We start from the raw sequence: 22,191 nt of genomic DNA, 5'->3' as shown, positions 1-22,191 counted from the left end.
ATGTGCCAAGAAATTCAAGGACCTAAAGGCAAAAGTTGAAGCACACACCCGCTTCCCAAACATATCCATCACCAGAGACTCTGCTGGGTGGATAGCTACAGGAACTCTCTTAAGGCCAGTTCCTTCTTTGGGGCTGCTACCACGACCATAGCCACAGCTAAACCTCTGGCCCAGAACGGTCTCTTCAGGGGACAGATTTTTGTCAGGCTTCCTGGGGATGGATTGAATAGTCAGGGGTCTTCCACACCCGCTTTGAGATCAACTGAATGAGCTCATCACTGGGTGGGGTCATCCAAGAGGTAAAGGGTCGAGTGCTGAAGGCCTGCAGGTACACACCGACTTCCTAAGAGGGATTTCGGGACTTCGTCAGCCCTCTGTTTAAATATTTCAGGATGTCTCCAAAGAAGATATCAAGGGGTGATCCCAGGGATCCCTCAACTTCAGAGTCTACATCTTTGGTGAGAGATTTCTCCGAGGAATCCAAGTGCTTCCTCTTGCACTTTCTTCACTGGTCTCCTCAGTGGGATGATCTGGGGAGGTAATAAGAGAAAAAGTTATGTTCTTACCATAACGTTCCATGTGAATTGTTCATTTCGCCTTTGTTCTTGGATCGGCTCCGAGTCGGCCGCATCACAAGCTCTGCATCTAAGAGAAGCTCGAGGCACAGTCTATATCCCATGATCTTCCTCTGCTATCCCTCAGATCTAGTTTGCGAGAATCCAGAACGCACTACTAACCACTGCGTCTAACGCTCACGCAATCACACAGTTGAACCTGAAACATCTGAACTAAATACAGATAGGTGTATACCTAATGTGTCACCTACCAATTACTAGGTAGTGTAGATAACCCCGGGAAGACCAACCAGACACTAGTTGTACCCGTTCTTCCAGAACGCGGTGGGTTAAGGAAGGAGGGGATGTAAGAACAAAGGCGAGATGAACAATTCACATGGAACATTATGGAAAGAACATAACTTCTTTATGTGAAATTGTTCGATCTTGCCCTTTGTTCTTACACACGGGTAGCGTCCCTAACTCAGTTACCCTGGGTGACTCGCGGAAGAACGCTCCTAAGAACAGTGGAACCAAAGGATGCCCTGTCCTTGGAGGTCCTGTCCACTTTGTAGTGAGTAACAAAGATATGAGGCTTAGCCCACGTCGCCGCCGCACAAATAGTATCCTACGGTAGACGAGCGGCATGGGCTAGAGAAGTAGAAACGGCCCTAGTAGAATGAGCCTTAGGCTTGAACAGAAGTGGTTGTTTTGAAGCTGAATAGACAAAATTTATGCAGTCCGAAAGCCATTTGGATAACGTGCATTTTGTTACTGCCATGTCCTTCTTATCTGCGAATGAAACAAACAGTTGATCCAATTTCCTGCAATCCTTTGTTCTGTCCAGATAAAATCTCAGCTGCCTATGTACATCCAATTTGTGCAGCATGTATTCCAACTTGTTCGAATGGTTTTTGAAGAAGGTGGGAAGCTCTATAGATTGACTGATATTAAGCACAGAACATACCTTCGGGAGGAATGACTGATTAGAACGCAAAGAGACTCTGGATGGAAAACAATGTATGGTGGCCTAACGGACAAGGCCTGAAGCTCTGATATTCTACGAGCTGAAGTGACAAAGAAAAAGTGTCTTCCAAGACAAATACTTAAGTGGACACGTTGAAGCTGGTTCAAAGGGTGGCAACATAAGTTGGGATAACATCAAATTCAAGTTCCATGGAAAAACCGAATCCCGAATGGGTGGACGGAGGTGAAAGGTACCCCCTCATGAAAGCTCTACAAAGTCTGTGGGACATAACTGTAGAGCCCCCTTCACCTACATGAAAGTTAGATATGGCAGCTAACTGTACTCTTATCGTGGATGTAGATGCCCCTTCTTGAAAGTGTAGATAAAAATTCCAAGATTTTGTGTATCGGGGCCACCAAGGGATCTATACCTTGCCCTGATGCCCAACACGCAAAACGTTTCCATTTGCTCCTGTATAGTTTCCTGGTGGAAGCTTTGTGGGAAGAGACTAGAATGTGCTGTACTGCTGGGAACAAAACATCCGACCTGGCTAAATTGGGAAGCAGAGCAGCCAAGCTGTCAGTTTGAGGGACTGAATAGATGGGTGAGGAACTCCCGACGAGTGAGTTAATAGGTCTGGCACTGGGGTCCAGAATCCACAGTTCCTCCATCTGGTGGGTTCGAAGAAAGGGAAACCAGATCTGTTGAGGCCAGAATGGTGCTATTAGAATAATCGTCCTTTCCAGACTCCTGGCTTTCTGTAAGAATTTGGGTATCAAAGGAACAGGAGGAAATGCATATAGGAGACCCGGGGGCCAATCGTGCACCAGTGTGTCCCTGGGGGCACCCCCTGGAGAGGGAAGTAGGGCAAAGTAGCTTCTGCATTTGGCATTTAAGGGGGATGCAAAAAGATCGCAGCAAGGCTGGCCCCATCTGCGGAAAATCCTCTCCGCCACTTGATTTTTGAGGGACCACTCGTGTGGCAACAGGATGGCTCTGCTCAACCTGTCCGCGATGACGTTGGATGACCCCGGGATGTGCGTTGCTATCAGAAAGCGGCCTGTGGACGCAGCCCATTGCCAAATTCTCAGGGCCTCTCTGCATAATGGGTAAGACCTGGTTTCACCCTGTTTGTTTATGTACCAGACCACTGACATATTGTCCGTCTGAACTGCCACTGTTCCTAGAGGTAGGGATTTGTGAGTGTTGCAACGCTAGAAACACTGCTCTCAACTCCAGGACATTGATGTGCAGATTGTACTCCATCTTGGACCATTCTCCTTGGACCATTCTCCCCTGAAAAAGTCCCCCCCACCCCATCAGGGAAACGTCCGTGGTTATTGTGGCTGTAGGGCTGGGTAGTACAAACGGGCAACCTATAGTTAGATCTTGGCTGTTCAACCACCACCGAAGATCCCGTATGCAAGATTCCGTGATCAAAATGTTGTGTGACAAAGGAAGTTGTTGGAACGACCACTGTGCGAAGAGCAGTCACTGGAGGACCCTCATGTGCATCCTGCCCAGAGGAACTGCAATAAGGGTAGCTGCCATCATGCCCAGGGCTTTCAGCACTTGTACAGCAGAAGCTTTCTTGTTCCGAAGAAGAATCGCGACCCAATCCCCAAGGGCTGACAGTCTTATCTGAGGAAGCTTGATCAGAGCTGTAGTAGTATCTAACTCCGCCCCTATGAATGAGACATGCTGTGAGGGCGATAAGGCAGATTTTTCAAAGTTGACAGATTCCTAAACGGGAACAAAGGTTGATTGTGTAGTCCCTGGCTTGTACAAGATGATGCTTGGTGGTGGCGGTGAGGAGCCAGTCGTCCAGATACGGAAACACCCGGAATCCTAGCTGCCTCAGGTGGGACGCCACTACTGCCATGCATTTGGTGAACACCCTGGGGGCTGAGGTGAGACCAAAGGGCAGAGCTCGAAATTGGAAATGACTGGCTCCCAGCCAGAAGCGCAGGTAATCTCTGGATGCTCTGGCCATTTAGATGTGTTAGTACGCGTCCCTGAGATCTATAAAGCACATCCAATCGCCCTTCTGTAGAAAGTGAAGGATCGATTGTAGCGTGACCATCCGGAATTTTTCCTTCTTTACGAAGGTGTTGAATTTGCTGAGGTCCAATATTGGCCTCCGGTCTCCTGTTTTCTTTGGAACTAAAAAGAACCTTGAGTAAGTTCCGGATCCTATCCGGTCCGCCGGGACTGGTTGGATGACTCTTTCGAGCAGCTTTCTTATTTTTATGGCTGCTTGATCTTGCAGATTGGGTGGAACATCTGGAAATCTCTTCTGATGGGGGGGGAATGGTTATAAATGGGATGTTGTATCCTCTGGTTACTATGCTTTTTACCCAAGAATCTGAAGTGAGATTTAGTCAGGCCTCTGGGTATAAAGCCAAGCGACCCACGACTGCCTCCAGAGCAGGACAGTCGGGCCTCCACTCAGGAGTGCTGGAAGGGTTTCCCAGGGATGCTATCCCTGTCACCCTGGTTCTGCGGACCCCCTCTGCTGCCTGGGCGGCGTCTTCCATTTCTCCCCCCTCCTCTGCCTCTGGAGGGGGCATCACTCTGTGTGGACTGGAAAGATCCCAGAGTCTTTCAGAACCACATTTTTCTGCCTCTGTCCTTTGGGGTACGGTCTGATCAGGGCGGAAAAACGGACCCTTATGGCAGACAGGGTCTTACCTTCTTGCTCACACCGAGTGAGAGTCTCCTTTACTTTGGGTCCAAACAGAGTGGCACCATCAAAAGGGGCATTGGTAAAGAAAGACTTGAAGGCTTGAAGGCTTCCGCAAAGGAGCACAGGCGCATCCAGGATAGATAGTCTCCACAGAGCAATTGCTGAAGCTGCAGCCCTACTCGAACCTTCGGCCGCATACGAAATGAGCCTCATGGATGAGTTCACTATCGAAGTGAGGGTGTTAAGCTGTGCTGTTACCTTGTCCGAGACAGCAGCATCTGTGTTACCCTGGAGAGCATCTTCCAGCTCCTTAAGTAGATCTCTCTGAAGACGCGTTAAGTGCGTAAGGTAGTTCAGCGAACACATGGAAAAAGTCACTGAACTGAAAACGCTTCCCATACCTATCCATAGTCCTAGAATCCTTGTTAGGAGGATGGACAGAGGAAGATGTCTCTGACATTTCCTTCTTCGTGGCTGCCGCTACCACCATAGCATCAACTGGGACTCCTTTAGTAAGATAAGTTTTGTCCTGGGGGGCAGTGATATATTTATTCGGCCTCCGAGGGACTGGATCCGCTGAATCTGGAGTCTCCCATGCCCTTCGAGCTATTAGGTCCATTAAATCATCGAAGGGCGGTGTCACCCAGGAGGTAGAAGGCTGAGCCCCAAACGCCTTCAGCAACACCGATTCGTCCTTAGTGGGGGCGAGAGTCTGCCAATCACCCCTCTGCTTCAAGATCTCCAGGATGTCAGCAAATGAGACATCCTCAGAGGGGGACTGTGGGGACTCCTCTGACTCATCCAAATCGGTGTCCGATGTCAATGACTCCTGTGGGGAATCAATGTGCCTCCTCTTGCACAATCTCTTCCTCGGGACTGTCAGAGGGGTCATCTGGTAAAGCTTCCGAGGAACAGGGGACACCCTCTGGGGCTGGCTAAAGCATTGGGTCTCTACGCTTGGCAGGGATCGAGGGTACAGAAAGAACGTGGCCCTTTGGGGGAAGGAGAAGACTACTCCGATGAAGTAAATGTCTTTTCAGACAAGACCTTCCTCATGACGTCGAAGGCATCGGAGCCCCGGGCAGAGGTCCCCACCGGATCCGAAGAGCACGGTAGTTTCCCCAAAACTGGGACCACGGGCTTTGACCCAGAGGATGCAGCTGAGCTAATCTGTGCAGAGGCTCAGAGGGGAAGAGTCGGAACAAAGAGTTCGGTTCGACTATCCGCCCCGGAACAGAGGAGAGAGTCTGCTCTGAGAAAGTGGAGGTCAGTGGTGCCGATCGCACTAAAGGCGGCTTCGGCACCGAGGGCTCAATAATTGGTTCCTCTTCTCCCGGCTCAGAGGACTCGATGGGTCTCGAAAGAGGATCTGCCGGAGACACAGGGAGGGCTTCAAGTTTCGATACCAATTGGGATGAAACCGCAATGAGTTTGGAAAGAGCCGTGTTCTCCATGAGCTTCTGTACCACTCGATCCACGTCAGTGCCAGATAATGGCCTGGAAGAATGGGTCGAAGGGGCCGAAGATGCCACCGAAGGATCGAGGATGGAGGCACCTCCGACACCAGCTCCAAGACCTGGGCCTCTATCAGAGATAATCACTCGATGCTTGGCCCTGAGGTCTGTGGAGCCGGCAACCGAACCTTAGTAGAGTTGCTCTGAGTCGATGACCTGGGCGCAGATACCTTCGAAGAGTTTGACGCCTGATCAGCCTTCTTGAAAGTCTGGCTTTAGCAAGCCCCTTTCGATCAACTTCCTGCGCCTTTCCATCATGACCCTTCCACTGAAGAAGTGACAAATAGAACAGTCCTCCTGCAGGTGGAGAGGGCCAAGACAGTAGACTCAAGAAGCATGATGGTCTGTGATGGACATTTTCTGTCCACACTGACATCTTTTGAATCCAGACTTGGCTTTCTCTGCCATGTCTAAAACAAGTAACTAACTTGACCAATAACTTGAAAAAATAGTCCAACACCACAGCAAATTTTAAGGACTATCTATTGTATATATAAGAAGTATATATATATATATATATATATATATATATATATATATATATATATATATATATATATATATATACTAAATAGGCCTCAGCCGAAACACTATGTAAATATATAAAAGGGAAGCCCTAAACACACAACTATTAATTACTAAGATAACTAGCTTTAAATAGCTCTAAATCCCCAAAAAAGTTTGAAAATACAAAAGCTTTTACTGGTCCAAGCTCTCCGACACGATCTGCTGCAGCGACAAACTAGATCTGAGGGATAGCAGAGGAGGATCATGGGATATAGACTGTGCCTCGAGCGTCTTAGATACAGAGCTTGTGATGCGGCCGACTCGGAGCAGAGGATCGGCTCCGAACCAGTGCGTAAGAACAAACTGCGAGATTGAACAATTTCACATCTGTTGTAGAGACTCCTGTGGTCTTGGCACACTGACTCAGTGGGAATGCAGGATGAATATCTGGGGGTGAGGAGGAAAGGGACACTGGCTCTGAGGTGGAAGGGGCCTACTGACTGCGACAGTCAGAAGTCTCCACATGGCTTGTAAAGCTGGACACCCTGAAGAGAGAAGGAAGCCCGGAACAAAAAAACACCTCGGGTCTGTGTCACTCCTCGCTTCAAGGAGACTGCCTCTGAGAAAAAAACCCCAAGGTGCAGAAGCTGTTCCGAAAAAACAGCTGTTGACTTCATGTCCCCCAGACCTGGCCCCATGAAGCCTCCAAATCTGAAGGGCCTGAAGACCTTAGAGCAAGAACCAGTTCCAAATAGAGATTTCTCCCTAACAGATGGGAGTTGGCGCAGGGCAGTTTGGAGCTAAGAACTCATATGATGCCGAAGTCAGTGGAGGAAAACCTAGAGGGAGAGAGGAAGAATTTGCTCCCATACCACAGGAGGCTGGGACGAAACAGGTACTTGACCCTCTCACCCAGAGTATCATACACCAACCTCTCCACACCATCTTCAGTCAAGCTCTTGGTGGAACAGAAAGGGTGGAGGGTGATTTTGGCCTTTCCAGAAAGAGCAAAGGCATCCTTCCAGCAAAGGGGTCGACAGAAGGTTAATATGATGCCCTGTAAGATCCATTATAGATGGCTGAATTAGTTTACTCAGTGTAGACATAGTCAATAGAAGAAATGTCTGCGCAGAAACTTTTGGTGTCGAAAAATCAAAATGCTCCTGCACCTAAATGCTACGTGACGAAGACAATGATCTGATAAACTGAATTCCGTAGGTCCTTTCGGGACTGATTTTAAAGGAACCGAACTGTCGTTTTCGAGGACTGTGATGACACAGTGGAAAGCACAGATGGGGTTCTTTTTTTGGTTTTTCCATAACTTTGGAAGAGGAAGATGAAGATGCATCTGTTTTACTCTTGGCTTTGTCAACACCGGATAAAGCCTCACTAAAGGCGGAAACATACCCTTCAACAGAAGTTTAAGTCTCTCCAGTATCCTGTAACAAACTGTGGCATATAAAACAGTCTTCTTGAAAGGTGAACAGGGCCCTAGACAAACACACAGCTGATGTGCGGACACAGGAATTAGGAATTGCGCCCACATTTCTGGAACCAACTTTAGAGGTTTACCTGCCATGTTGAGAAAATTTTTAAAATTTGTAAATTGATGACCAGAGGCCGGTTATACAAACCACACACATATATGGCGCACACAGCTTCAAAACCGCAAAAAAAAAAAAAAAAAAGAAAAATTCAGTCTTTCAGGAAGTTAACAAAAGAAACAGGAAGAAAATATAACTATAGCCAAGAATACTCAGAGGTGTATGGGAGAAGGAAAAACCATCAACGATGATAGCCTAGAATACACCAAAGTGTATGGAAAGAGGAGAGGATAAATTTAAGTGTGGTAAATAAAGTGGGAAGGTTAACTACTAAAGATAAAAGTATAAACTTTAAAAAAAATTGAATATCTAAGTTTTATTTAGCTTGGGAGTAATGGCAAATGAGCGTCATGGAGACAAACGAGATCTGAGGTAACTAAAAGAGGAGCACTGTGGATAAGAGTTAGGCTTGAGAGTTTTTGCCTTTCGCAAGCTGTAGTAATGGCAGAATGTGTTCCAAGGCTCGGAACTGTATCCATAACAGAAGATAAAATGAGCACGGGCATCAGATAACTTCTACTATGAGTGGATTCTTGTTGAGATTGCAAACTGCAAGAATCGCAATGACCAAAATGCACTAATGCTAAGAAGTCCCTCTCCCCAAAATCAATTCTATCCAGAAGTACAGATTAGCTTAACATAGAAATTTAAGCTTCAAAAGCAAATAAAAAAATGTTTTAAAATTTACCATGCAGTAAACTATTTAGGAATAATCAAAGACTCACCTTTCATCATACCTAGATGCGTCATCTCTACCAGAGTGTCTTATGTTGACATCAGCACCACCTCTTCTGGTGCCACCCAGACCACCACCTACAAAATTAATAAAAATGCTAGCAGTATTATACTTGCATCCCCCATTTCTTAATGCGTCACAAACTGCTCTAGAAAATGACTTGGCAATTCTTGGCGCTCTGCACAGCTACATGTTATCCTTACCTGTGTAGCTGCACTTCTGGCTAAAGTCCATTCACATCACTGACTGACAAGCAACTGAATTAAAATAGCAATTTAGCAGGATGAGGAAAACTTTAAATGTTGAGAATGTGTAGAAGATCTTGCATACCAAATGATCCAGAGTCCCTCTATGATAGGACCTTGGTTCTGTAGTACATCTGTATCAAGTGTCTCAGTACAATCATTTAGAGATGCCAATGTGATCTATGATGCAACATGTTTGCTAAACCTGCACTGACATCAAATATAACCACATTTCTTTACTCGGCAACAAGCACCCAGAAGCAAATAAAAAAAAAAAAAAAATGGGGAATTAATGAATTTACAACAAACAGATTATTAATGTGTACCTGCCCAGCTTAACACACAAGGTTAGCCAATGACTGAAGGATCGCTTATTTACAAGAGGATAGCAGGACAGCATTTATGTACAAAGGAACCACTTGGCACGTTAAGGATATGTTGCATCTAATCAATACCTGCACTTACAAATTCTTGACTTGGTAGAATACCAATCAGCAAAGTGAAAGGAAGTACCCTAAACCTGATCTGAGGGGGAGACCAAACTTCTCAAATGTAGACAAACTACGAGCTGTAGTTGCAATGTTTGGTGAAAGTGTTACCAAAGACCACTGCACAAATGCAAACAGCAATGACATTTCTGAAGGAGGTACAAAAGGAGTACTCCCTGATACAGTGAGCCTTAACTATTTTCTACTGGGAGGCTATCCAGCCAACTGACAGAATGCAGTTGGCAAACTGAACACACTAACATACCTAGGTTTTAGGAAACAAGTGCGCAAATTCAGTAAAAGAAAAAACTCAAATGAAATGCTACAACCAGGCAATGTACAGATGTGTACACTTACCATAAATGTAGACGTTCGGGCATATCTACTGCTGTGGGACTTCCACAATGGAAGCCCTTGTCCAGCCCAACTACCAGGAATCTTTTCCTCTCCTCCTGAAGCAAGGGGATGCCCTATCAGATGTCATTACTTTTGGGTATAAAGGGAATCAACTGGCCACATGACTACTTTCCTGACCTCAAGGACACACTGGGGGGCTCCTACTTGTTGGGGGCAAGAATTTGGGACCTTTATTCCAGGATAAGTTTAAAAAAGAAAGGGCTACCCTGTGAGTGAATGTCTATCCTACAGGTCAAGAGCAGAGGGAGTGGAAGAACATCTATATTTATAAGTGTACACAACTGTAATATGTTCATGTTTCACAGCTGCAATCCTGACTTGTGGTATGATTCTCAAAGCTGAAAAACAGGGTGGATGGGAAGATTAAGGAGAGGAGACGATGCCCTGCAAAATGGCAGTGGTAAATCCTGCTCAGGACTTAGAAAGGTTAGCACGATGGCAATGTTTGGTGAAGGCGTGCACAGAGGACCAAACAGCTACTTTAAAATGTCCTTTGTGGCCACCACTTTGAGAAAGGCAGAGGTAGCAGTAGCCCTAGTGGAATGTGACCTCAGTGCATCAAGAGGGTTTTTACCATGATGGCTGTAAGAAAAGGAGATAAAGTGGGAGATGCATTTGGAAATTGTTTTTGAACCTCATCTCCCCCTCAGAGCAACTGGCAAAGGCCACAAAAAGTTGGCCTAATTTCCTGACATTTTTGGTTCTGCCCAAGTAGTAACAGTTGCCTATGCACATCTGAAGAATGGAGGACCCTTCTCCCTTGTCCTGAACATTAAGAACATTAAGCATATGGTCTGGTTTAAAAATGTCTTGGGCATAAAGGAAGGGCTGGTACAGAAAGAAAGACTCTACACACAAGGGCCTGAAGCTCTGCACCCTTCTGGTTGAGACGATGGCTAGTAGGAAGGCAGTCTTCCAAGTCAGGAATTCTGCTGAAGCCGCTGATTCAAAGGGTTAGCTTATCCAGAATGAAATTAAAGGTCCCAGAGAGGAACAAGCGGTTTTCTGGGAGGCTTAACGTGGGCAACCCTTCCCAAACTGCTTTATAAAGGGATGTGAAAAAAGGAGGCTGAGAAGGTAGACGGGCAGTAATAGCTGAAGCATGGATTTTTAGAGGAGACGCACCCTAACAGGCTGGATAAGTATGACAGAATGAAAGGGATCTGAATTTTAGGATTTTGTCCCTTTTGTCTGCACCAAAGAATGAATCCTTTCCATATGACAGAGTGAGACTTTCTAGTGCTAGGTTTCCTGGTCCTTTTAGAATGTCCAGGACTGGCTTGTTGAGTAGCAACATCATTCATGGGATCAAAGCATCATCCAAGCTGTCAATTTGGGGTGAATTATTGTGCACGTTTTGAATTAGCAGGTTAACTCTCTGTGACAGCTGCAATGGCTCCCTGCTGGTTAGACTGAGTAAACAGAGGAGGGTACCAGTACCGTCTCAGCCAATCTGGGGTTATCAGAATCACCCTTGGCCCCTCTTCCCTTATTTTCAGCAATACCCTAGGCAGTAGTGGTACGGGGGGGGGGGCATAGAGGAATAGGCCTGTCCAATGAAAGGAAAGGAACACAGTATCTGTTCTCTAAGCGGACTTATTTTGTTCCAGGAGCAAAACTTTCAAACGAGCATTTTCTTTACTGGCAAAAAGGTCTATCTGTGGCACTCCATTTCTCCGCTATGCTAAGAAATACTTCCTGATGCAGCTGTCACTTGTGGGGGTTTGACAAGCTCCCACTGAGATGCTCCATTAGTTGACTGGTTTCTCCTGGCAGGTATGCATGGAGGTGCAGCCCGAGGAAGTTTGCAGTTTCCCAAAGGTCCATGGCTAGGTGACAAAGTGGTAAGAGTGGACCCCCCAACCGCTTATTTATGTACCACAACTGTGGTATTCCTGTCTTCCACAGAAGGACTCCAAGTTTCCATTTCTTTTGGAAGGCAATCAGGCCTTTTAAGACCGATAGTTTTTAGATTGGTGGGTGTTTTTTAAACTTGGGTTATTCTGGAGGTTGGAGAAATAGGCTCCCAGGCCATTTCCAATGCATCTGTTCTTAGATTTTGGTTCTGAGGGAGGGCCCGGACTGAGCGTACATGCTTGGGGCCCACCAAGCAAACTCTTTCCCGAGTCAGGGAAGTAGTTTTATTCTTAAAGTGAGAATGTTGGCAATACACATTTTTGAAATACCACTGGAGTTTCTTCATATGCAGTCTGGCAAGGGGGGGGGGGGGTCATGAGAATACAAGAGGCCATGCATCCCAGGGTCCTGAGATACTCGGGCTGTGAGATATTTCCAGCCCAATATATTCTGGAAATAATTAGGAAGATAATCTTGTCTGGAGAAAGGAAAGCCTTTTGAAGATCCAAGTCCAGTAAGGCTCCAAGAAAATTCTGTTCATAGGGATTGAGATGTGTGTGTATTGATGGTGAACCCTACTGAGGTTAGTGTTTGGTATAAAGCAGTTCTGTTTTGAATTTTTCTAGGCATGTTGCCTGAATACAGCAACTGTCTTAAAGAGTAAATCTGAGTTCCCTTGGTCCTGCAGAAGGCCATCACCAAGGATAAGTATTTTGTGAAGACCCTGGGTGCAGTAGATAAGCCAAAGGGCAGAGCACAGAATTCATACTGCCTCAACACCTCATGAAGTACAATAACCTTCTGAGCAATTCCTCTATGGGGATATGGAAGTATGCATCTTTGAGATCCAAGGTTACCACAAAGGTGTTGGGGGTACTCACGATCAGTTTCTGTAGAGTTAGCACTTTGAATTCTGGGACTTGTAAGAATTGGCTGAGCCTTGACAAGTCTAGAATTGGCTGCAATATACCCTCTTCTGGGAACTAAGAAAAGTTTGCAGTTAACACCTTTTCATTTGTAAATGTTTTGATACATGTTCCAAGATCCTTGAGCATACAGAAGCTCTATTTGGATTAAGGGCTCTGTCTCTTGTTTGGAAGGAGGTCCGGGAAGCCTGAGTGAATCACAGGTTGTTTGAACTTCAGTTTGTGATGTTTCTGAATGATGTTTAGCATTCATAGGCTCCAGTAATAAGAATCCAGTTCTTGCGTGAAGTGAGTACTCCCCCTAACTTTGGGGGAAGAGGGGAGCAGGGATTTGTGGAAGGGACTGCCATGCAAGAGTCATGACTACTTGCTGCTAAATCCCTGGGGATGTGATCCCAAAGGCCTAATAAGATTGGACTGCCACCGTTTATACTGTCTAGTTCCTTTTCCAATGGGGGTTCCTTGGTCTAGGCAAAGACAGGGGTGCTGGAAAGAAACAATTTGCTAAGAGAACTCTGACTGAATCGAGGAGGTTGGAACTGAAGAAAGCCCTTGACAGTTTGCATGGACCTGGCCTTATCCTCCATTTTCTTAATGACAGTGTCAGCCTCAGAACCTGAAAAGAAAATAAGTCTGAGGGGGCATCTAGGATATTGGATTTGACATGCTCAGGAAGGGAATGCTCCCTCAGTCAGCCATGTCTTCGAATGACAGAGCCTCTATCCTAGGATACTTCTGCAGGCTTCCAAGGTATCACAGCAGCAGTGCAGAGAATGTTTAGCCACCTGAGAGCAGGAGTTACTTAGACCCATTAAAGTGGGCCTTAATTTTAATCTCCGTCAGTTTTAAATCTGGTCAAGAAAAGTTTCCTGGTACTTCATTATATGAAAATGGCAACTCCAAGCCCACATGACAAGGGCAGCAGAGGTGTAGACTTTCTAAACCTAAGGCTCTGCTTTCCTCGTCTGTAGGCAAAGGATTTTTTTGGAAAAGGTAGCTTTTGCTCCCTTAGGGCATTGAGTCTGCCACAGGGTTCTTGAAAAGATGATTGCGGGAATCTAGAACCCTGTAAATCTGTCAGGCTTTTGAAAAGCAGGGAGCAGAGTCTGGTTGCAAAGACGACAACATCTACCACCTTTAAGACAGTGGAAATGGCAGTGTGTTTAAGCTCAGGAAGATTAAAAAATTTGCTAATCCTCTTGGAGAAATTCACCAATTCTCTTCTTGGATTGGAGGTAGCCCTGAACTTCCCATCTGCAATGCTCCCTCAGGGTATACAGTGTCTCCCCAAAAGAAATATAGTCGGGGGGAGGCTGACGCAAGGTTCTCCTCATTCATAATCCCCATAGGAAGCAACAGATGCACCCTACACAAGGGTGGATTCATCACAATCAAAATTATCCAAGACAATCAAAATTCCTGTGGCAGGGTGTTCCTCTTTCTGTTACAAGGGGATGTTTCATGGGCAGGGAGGTGTCTGGATCTGAACAAGGAAACCAAGTCCTCAGCAAACTTCACTAGTTCTTGCTGGAAGCCCAGGGAGTAGGAGCCGGTAGGCCTAGGTTGAGGTAAGGTGGGAGTAGCTTTTTTGTGAATGGGCCTTAGGTTTTGGCCTAGGGCTGACCTCTGCAGCAGTAGGGCTGACCTCTGCAGCAGTACCTGGATGGGGAACAGACTCCTGCATGCAGTACGCTTAAGTGATCAGATGACAAAGGCAATTTTTTTTTTTTAATCAGTCACTGGAAGCAGAGCATACGAAGCAGTTCTGGAGCCAACCAATGAGCCAACTCCCTCAGCTTGTAAGGAAGAGTGACACAAGCATACTGAACTCCAGGAAAGGTACTGTGGACCACCTCAGTCGAAGGGGGCTGTGAAGTCACCTTGAAAATCACAAGCCTAGGAGGATTGGCCAACACTGAATGAGTATAGTCAAGAGGTCCTAAATTAGAAGCGCTTTTTCATTTTCCTCCTTGGGAGATGTGCAACTCAACCAGTGAGATGACATGGTACGTGAATGTCTGAAGACTCATTTGAAATGTTAACTAGAATGTCAGCCAGACACTTGACAGTTGTGCTAAGGAAAGTGCAAAACTGACCGCAATGTGCTCTGGACCCAAAAAAATCAAAGGAATGAAAGCCCTGGTGTGGTACGAGTTTGCCACAGCGGAGACTGTCAACGTTCTCTGACAGTCATAAAAAACATTAAAAAGTTTCCCAACGGGGTACCTGGCTTTAGATGTCTTTCTTTCTCTGGTGTGAACAATCAATGCACTGACTACGACTCTGCTTTGGGTTCCAACAGCAAGAATGAAATATTACAACACCGGCAAACTCCCTTTATACCCAAACAGTGACATCTGATAGGGTGCCCACTGGCTTCAGGACGAGGGGAAATAGTGGGAAATTCCCCAAGTCAGGACTGCAACAGTGAAACATGAAAAACACCTACAGGTTTTAGCACCTTCATCTCTTTAGTTTGTGACCCTTCTTCAGAAAAAGGGAAAAAGGCAATCACAGGAAACTAGGAAGACAATAAAACATTAAAAATGTGCTTCAATATTAAAACAACCAATTAAAAGGAAAGAATAGTTGTGTAAAATCTTACATTAACCGCAGATGCACTTCTCTTCTGTATTGCAATATTCTTACTGTGGGATCCTCTGGCTCAGACGACCCGAACGTCTGCTCCTATGCAAAAGCTTAAGCCTGGTTGCTGCTGGTGCGTAGGACATCACACGTAGGGCCATAAACCAGGGACCTTAAATGTGATGCCTGCACTCACAAACCGCAGAAATTACAGTTGTGTACACTTACCATAAATGCAGATTTTCGAGTATTCACTATTGCAGTCATCACATTTGGGTTCTCAGCCAGGGTTGCCCGAATACCAGACACAGTATTTCTGCGTCAGTTGCTGTCGCTCCTGGTCTGACGTCAGGTTGTCAGTAGTATAAAGTAAGGCAGCCGATGCCATTACATCAGTTTTTCTTGCCCTAACCTGTCACCCCCAAATAGGAGCCATGTTCTGGTGGTAGAGCCCCGCCAGTGGAAAATAAATACTAATATGTCCCTTGTAAGGAAAGAGAAAAAAGGGGGATGGAGGGAGGGAAACCAGGACTGCCACAGTGAATACACTAACATCGACATTTACAGTTGTGTACACAACTGTACTATGTTCTTAGTGTTTCACTGTTGCAGTCATCACATTTGGGTCGATTCCCAAAGCTGAGGAAAAGGATGGAGACAGTAAAGGAAACTAGGGGCTGCTTAGGATGCCCTGCACAACTGCAGAGGCAAACCCTGCCCTGGATTTGATTGAGAGGCAGGTGGTAATGCTTGGTAAAAAAAATATGAACAAATGTCCAGGTGGCAGCCTCCAGATCTCCCTGGTGGGGACTCCAATGAGGAAAGTTGCAGTGGAGTACATCCTGGCCCCCTTGGGGGAGGCTTTCCATGTTTGTAGCAAAAATGGATGCAGTGTGCTATCCATTAGGAGATGGTTTGTTTGGAGATGGCTTTGCCTTCTGCCCCTGTAGCAAAGCTAACCAGCAGTTGATCCGACTTTCTGAAGGATTTAATCCTATCTAGACAGAATGAGCTGTCTGCACACATCTAGAGAGAGTGCAGAATCCTTTCCCCCTTGTTTTGGGGATTAGGGAAAAAGGTGGGCAAATGGATTGGTTGAGAGCCACACTGGACACCACCTTGGGCATGAAGGATGGGTTAGTTCCGAGGGATACCCTGTCAGCATGGAAGATGAAGGGTTCTACAGCCATGAGCGCTTGCAGCTCAGAGACTCTTCCGGCTGAAGTGATGGCCAAAAGGAAAGCAGTTTTCCAGGAGATAAATGTTAGCTCTGCAGAAGAAGTTGGTTCGAATAGGGGCAGGGTGTGCTTTTCCAACACAAAGTTGGTCCCAAGCTGGAGTTGGAGCCCTTTTGGGTGGCTTCAAGTAGCTAGCCCCTCTACGAAACTGATCAAAGGGAGTGAAAAAAGGGGCTGCTCAGTGGGAAAATGAGCAGAAATAGCAGAGGGATGAATTTTTAGAGAGAGGAAGAAGATAGGCCACTGTGTAATAGGGTCAGCTAAATAATCCAGGATGAGAGAGAGGGAGAGTTGTGCCGTACTGGCTCCCTTAGCCTGGATCCAGGCACAGAACCTTTTCCATTTGTCAGCATAAGACTTCCTGGTGCTAGGGCGTCTGGCCTCAGAAAATCTAGGACCGGTTTACCAAGGTTGGCAGATTGGTTCAGAGTTAGGGAATAAGCCAAGCTGCCAAACTTGAGTGTGTGCAATTGGGGATGCGCAATTGGGGATGCATGATTTCCCCTTCCCTCTGGATCAGGAGGCTTGGAATCTGAGAAAGGTGCCATGGAGGCAGTGGTGACAGGTTGCGCAGCAAGGGGTACAAGTGCTGCTGGGGCCAGTCTGGAGCTATCAGACTGGTCCTTGGTTTTTCCTCCTTTATTCTGAACAGTACCCTAGGGGTGAGAGGTAGTGGAGGAAAGGCACAGACTGAAAGGTTGACCCGGGGAAGGACAGGGCATCCACTTTCCAAGCCATGCAGTGATGCTCCCTGGTGCAGAATTTGCTGAGCTGATGGTTGGTGTGGGAGGCAAAGAGGTCGATGTGCGGAGTGCCCCATTTTCGAGTTATCAGGGTGAAGGTTCTTCTGTTGAGCTGCCACTCATGTGGGTCCAAAAGATTTCTGCTTAATCGGTCTGCCAGAGAGCAGAGAGCCTGGCAGGAATTGCGCTAACAGGTGAAGTCTAATGGCAAAGGCTGTGCACCAAAGGGTCATTGCCAGCCTGTATAAAGGATAGGAGAGAGTCCCTCCCTGTTTGTTGATGTACCACATTACAGTGGTGTTGTCTGTTTTGATAAGGAAAGCCCAAGGAGCAAGAAGGGGCTTGACAGCCATCAATGCATGCTGCACAGCCATCATCTCTTTTAGACTATGGGCCAAGGGATTTGCTGGGGGGCTCCATTGGCCCTGTATGTACCTGCTGTCCAGGTGTGCACTCAACGCATAGTCTGACATCTGTGGTGAGGGTCTGGGCAGAGGGGGGTGGTGAGAAAGTCCCTTGTTGTGGGATCATGCTGCTGCCCATCAAAGAAAATCTTTTCTGATGCAGGGAATTATAGGTAGAGTTTCCAGGTCTTGAACGTGTTCGACACTAAAGGCTTTTTAGGTACCACTGAAGTATCCTCATATGCAGTCTGGCATATGGAATGAGTAGTATGCAAGATGCCACGAAACCCAGAGCTTGCAGGATTTTCCTTGCAGATAGCTGGGGCTTGGTGGCTAGTTGAGAAAAGTAGTCTGTGAGGAAAATTTGTTTCTCTGGTGTCAGGTATGCCATCTGCGATGCTGTGTCCTAGCTTGTTCCCAGGAAAATAATCCTTTGGGCGGGCTCGTTTGGATTTATTTTTGACTGTGTATCCTAGGAAGGTTAGAAGGGTCTTGACGCAGCCCAGGTGCCTGAAAAAGGCAGCTTTTCCTGGCTGTCTGCCTGAATTAGGCAGTCATCTAAGTATGAGTAAATCTGAACATTTCTCTGTCTGCAAAAGGCAATGGCCGGAGCCAGATATTTTGTGAAAAAGTACAGTTTTGTACCTACCATAAATGTAGATGTTCGAGGATCCACATTGCTGCAGTCCTAACTATTGGGTAGTCCGCTGTCCAGTCGGCCCGAATACCAAAGTATATGGCTGACGTCGGTCAGGGCGCATTAGACTGACGTCAGTACGTCAGGGTACTAATGCGCATGACCGACGTCATATCCTCAGTCTTTTCTTGCCCCAGATGTCAGAAGACCCTGAAAAGCTAAGGCCAAAACCAAAAATTCCAAACATACCTGCACCAAAAATATGTACAATATATACAAAATTACCAGAATATAACCTCACCTACACAACCACCCTTAAACACAGAGGGGAAGGAGGGAGGGTAAATTGGACTGCAGCAATGTGGATCCTCGAACATCTACATTTATGGTAGGTACAAAGCTGTACTATGTTCTTCATTCCACATTGCTGCAGTCCTAACTATTGGGTAGAATCCCAAAGCAGAGGTAAGGGAGGCTGGCAAATCATAAGGAAGCAGGAACTGACAACATGCCTTGCAAAATAGCTGTGGCAAAACCAGCCCTAGACTTAGAGAGGAAGGTGATAATGCTTAGAGAAAGTATGCACTGAACTCCAAGTAGCTGCCTCCAAAATATCCTTAGTGGCCACCCCCCTTAGAAATGCTGTAGAAGTGGCAGTAGCCCTAGTGGAATGAGGCCTAATTCCAGCTGGAATCTCCTTGCCATGATGGGAATAACAAAATGCAATGCAAAACCCAATCCACCTAGAAATAGTTTGTTTTGACACAGGCTTGCCCTGAACCCAAAGCAAAAGAAACAAACAACTGCTGAGACTGCCTAAAATCCTTAGTCCTGCTCAAATAATAACGCAATTGCCTGTGTACATCTAAAGTGTGCAAAATCTTTTCCCCTTTATTTTGGGGATCTGCATTAAAAGTAGGCAAATTAATAGTTTGGTTTAAAGCCACACTAGAAACCACCTTAGGCATAAAGGAAGGATTAGTACGTAAAGATACCCTATCCTTATGAAAAATCAAAAAGGCTCTACCGCCATAAGGGCCTGCAACTCAGAAACCCTTCTTGCAGAAGTAATGGCCAACAAAAAGCAGTCTTCCATGACAAATATTTCAATTCAGCAGTAGCCGAGGCTCAAAAGGTTGTAGAGTAAGTTTCTCCAACACAAAATTGAGATCCCAAGCAGGAGTAGGAGCTCTACGTGGGGGTCTTATATTCTTTGCCCTCTAAGAAATTGCTTGAACAAAGGATGCGAAAACAATGGTGGGTCACAATCATAGTGAGCTGAAATTGCTGCAGCATGAATCTTAATGGAAGAGAAAGACAAACCTTTGTCCAATAACTCAGTAAGATATTGAAGAGCCACACTCAAATTAGGCTCAGAAATCTCCAAATTGTTTGCTGCACTCCAAAATAAAAATCTCTTCCATTTTTCTGCACACTTTCCTTGTACTAGGTCTTCTGGCTTCCATAATCACATTTAAAACTTGTTGAGGAAGTTGAGACCTGCTGTCTTTCAAAACAGAATATGCCAGGCTGTTAGATGAAGAGATTGAAGCTTGACATTGAGCAGGTGACCGTCCCTCTGAGACAACAGGTGTGGAATCAAGGGTAAAGGCCATGGAGGCTTCCTTACCAGACTCCTCAGTAATGGGTACCAGTGCTGCCGAGGCCAATCTGGAGCTATTAAAATCATCCTTGGCTTGTCTTGTCTGACCTTTAGAAGCACCTTTGGGAGAAGAGGCAGAGGTGGAAAAGCATACACATGAAGATTTTTCCAACTGAAAGAAAGAGCATCCACTTTCCAAGCTGTGTGATGAAACCTCTTTGTGCAAAACTTTGGCAGCTGGTGGTTTAGTGGAGAAGCGAACAGATCTATGTCTGGAGTTCCCCATGACACTGTCAATTTTGAAATACATGAAGATCCAGTTTCCACTCGTGGGGATCCATGATTTGTCTGCTTAACACATCTGCTAAGGAGTTCTGTGCTCGGCAGAAACCTTGCCTGAAGAGTTAGTTGCAAGCTGAGCGCAGTCTCCCATAAAATCATTGCTTGCCTGCACAATGGGTAAGAATGTGTTCCCCTTGTTTGTTGATGTACCACATGACAGTTGTGTTGTCTGTTAGAATCAACACCTGCCCTGGAAGAAGTAACTCCTTGAAAGCCATTAATGCAAACTGGACTGCTAACATCTCTTTCATGTTGATATGTAGATGCTGTAGTCTGGCAGGCCACTTGTCTTGTATCCACTTTCCATTTAGATGAGCTCCCCAAGCAATGTCTGAGGCATCTGTCGTTAGAATCTGACTCGCCTCTGGGCGGGTCACAGAGTCCCTTGTTTAGGTGACATTCCTGAGCCCACCACAAAAATTCCTTTTGAATGCAAGGTATTATTTGAATGACAGTGTCCAAATCCTGGCAGTGCTGTGTCCATACATTTTTGAGATACCATTGCAGCTTCCTCATATGCAGTTTGGCATTGGGAAGCACCAGAATACAAGATGCCATGAACCCTAAGGCTTGAAGGACTGTCCTTGCAGTCAGCCCGGACTGAAGAGATAGTTGATGGAAGTAACTGGAAAGATTCTTTTGTTTGTCCGGGGTTAAAAAGGCCATCTGGGCTGCTGTATTCAGTCTCACACCCAGAAAGCACATGTCTTGAGAGGGTACTAGACTGGACTTTATTTCGTTCACAGAATACCCTAGGCATCTTAGCACTGCTATGACAATCCAAATGCTGTAGAAGGTCTTCCTTTTCTTGAGCTAGAATCAGGCAGTCGTCCAAGTAAGGATAGATTTGAATTCCTTTTAGCCTGAAGTAAGCTATCACTGGAGCCAGAACCTTTGTGAATACTCTGGGCGCAGTGGATAAGCCAAAGGGCAATGCAGAGAACTGATAATGAGAATTTCCAGCTCGAAAACGCAGATACTTCCTGCAACTTAGTCTTATAGGCACATGAAGGTAAGCTTCCTTGAGATCTAAAGTTACCATCCAGTGATCCTTGCCCAGCAGAGGTAAAAGCTGTTGTAACGTCAACATTTTGAACTTGGGAATGTCCAGATAAGTGTTGAGGATAGATAAATCCAAAATTGGCCTCCACGTGTTCCCCTTCTTCGGTACTAGGAACAGGCGAGAATAAAATCCTAGGCCCCTTTCTGGCACAGGAACTGGCTGAATGGCCCCTATGTGGAGCAACAGAGAAATATGCTTGTGAGCCTCTTGTCTTTGTAGAGGAGGAATGTCTGGCATGCCTTTGAAAGGAGGCATGGTATGGAAATAAAACCTGTAACCGTGGTGAATGATATCCAGAACCCATCTGTCTTGGGTAATTAAATCCCAATTTTCTTTGAAAAGAGACAGCCTTCCTCCCAAAGGTGCTGCCAGGCGAGAATGTACTGGCAGCTGAAAAGGCAGGTCATTGGGTCTGCTTACGAAAGGACTGACCCCTGCCCTCACCAGAAGTCTGAGCAGGGGAACTCCCTGTCCTAGGCCTAAAAGAACCTTGAGCTCTGCCCCTACCACGTCTAGACCTACCCCTAGACTGGGAATCATAAGCAGGATAAGTCCATCCCTTAGTAGGCCAATTTCTACTAAACTTCGGAGGCTGCACCTGCAAAAAATCCTTAACAGTTTGCATAGACTTAGCCTTGTCCTCCATTTTCTTTAAGACTGCTTCCACAGGCGAACCAAACAACACATCAGACTGCAAAGGAGCTTCCAAAATCCTTGTTTTAACATGCTCAGCTAAATTCTGATCTCTCAACCAGGCATGCCTACGAAGAACAGAACCAGTGGCAGCCACCCTCGAGGAGGCCTGCACAGCATCAAAACCACATTGCAAGGAATGTTTACCCACCTGTTCAGACACATGAACTAAATCCTGCAACTCTTTACACTCAATACCTTCTGCCAGAGCATCCACCTTAGATTTCAATTGTGAAAGGAGATAATTCTGATATTTTAACATGTGAAACTGACAATTCAACGCCCTCATGGCTAAAGTGGAAGAAGTATACACTTTCTTTCCCCATCTATCCAAAGCCCTTGCCTCTTTATCAGGAGGAACAGGATTTTTAACAACAGAGG

At 46.0% G+C, this 22,191-nt stretch overlaps 1 protein-coding gene across 3 annotated transcripts in view; it reads right to left on the bottom strand.

Annotated features, from left to right (window-relative positions):
- The window catches only part of SNRNP70 (small nuclear ribonucleoprotein U1 subunit 70), a 718,845-nt gene that overhangs the window by 64,845 nt on the left and 631,809 nt on the right, over nucleotides 1-22,191 (bottom strand). For all 3 annotated transcript variants that reach the window (XM_044083355.1, XM_044083354.1, XM_044083353.1), the window contains one exon: nucleotides 8,558-8,645. In XM_044083355.1, coding sequence (XP_043939290.1) covers nucleotides 8,558-8,645 — 88 coding nt within the window. The remainder of the gene's footprint in view (nucleotides 1-8,557; nucleotides 8,646-22,191) is intronic.

This window comes from Protopterus annectens, chromosome 9.part0 (genome assembly GCF_019279795.1).
Source record: "Protopterus annectens isolate FY-2018-M chromosome 9.part0, PAN1.0, whole genome shotgun sequence".
In the NCBI taxonomy this organism is placed as follows: Eukaryota; Metazoa; Chordata; order Ceratodontiformes; family Protopteridae; genus Protopterus; species Protopterus annectens.
This window is presented reverse-complemented; position numbering and strand designations above follow the sequence as displayed.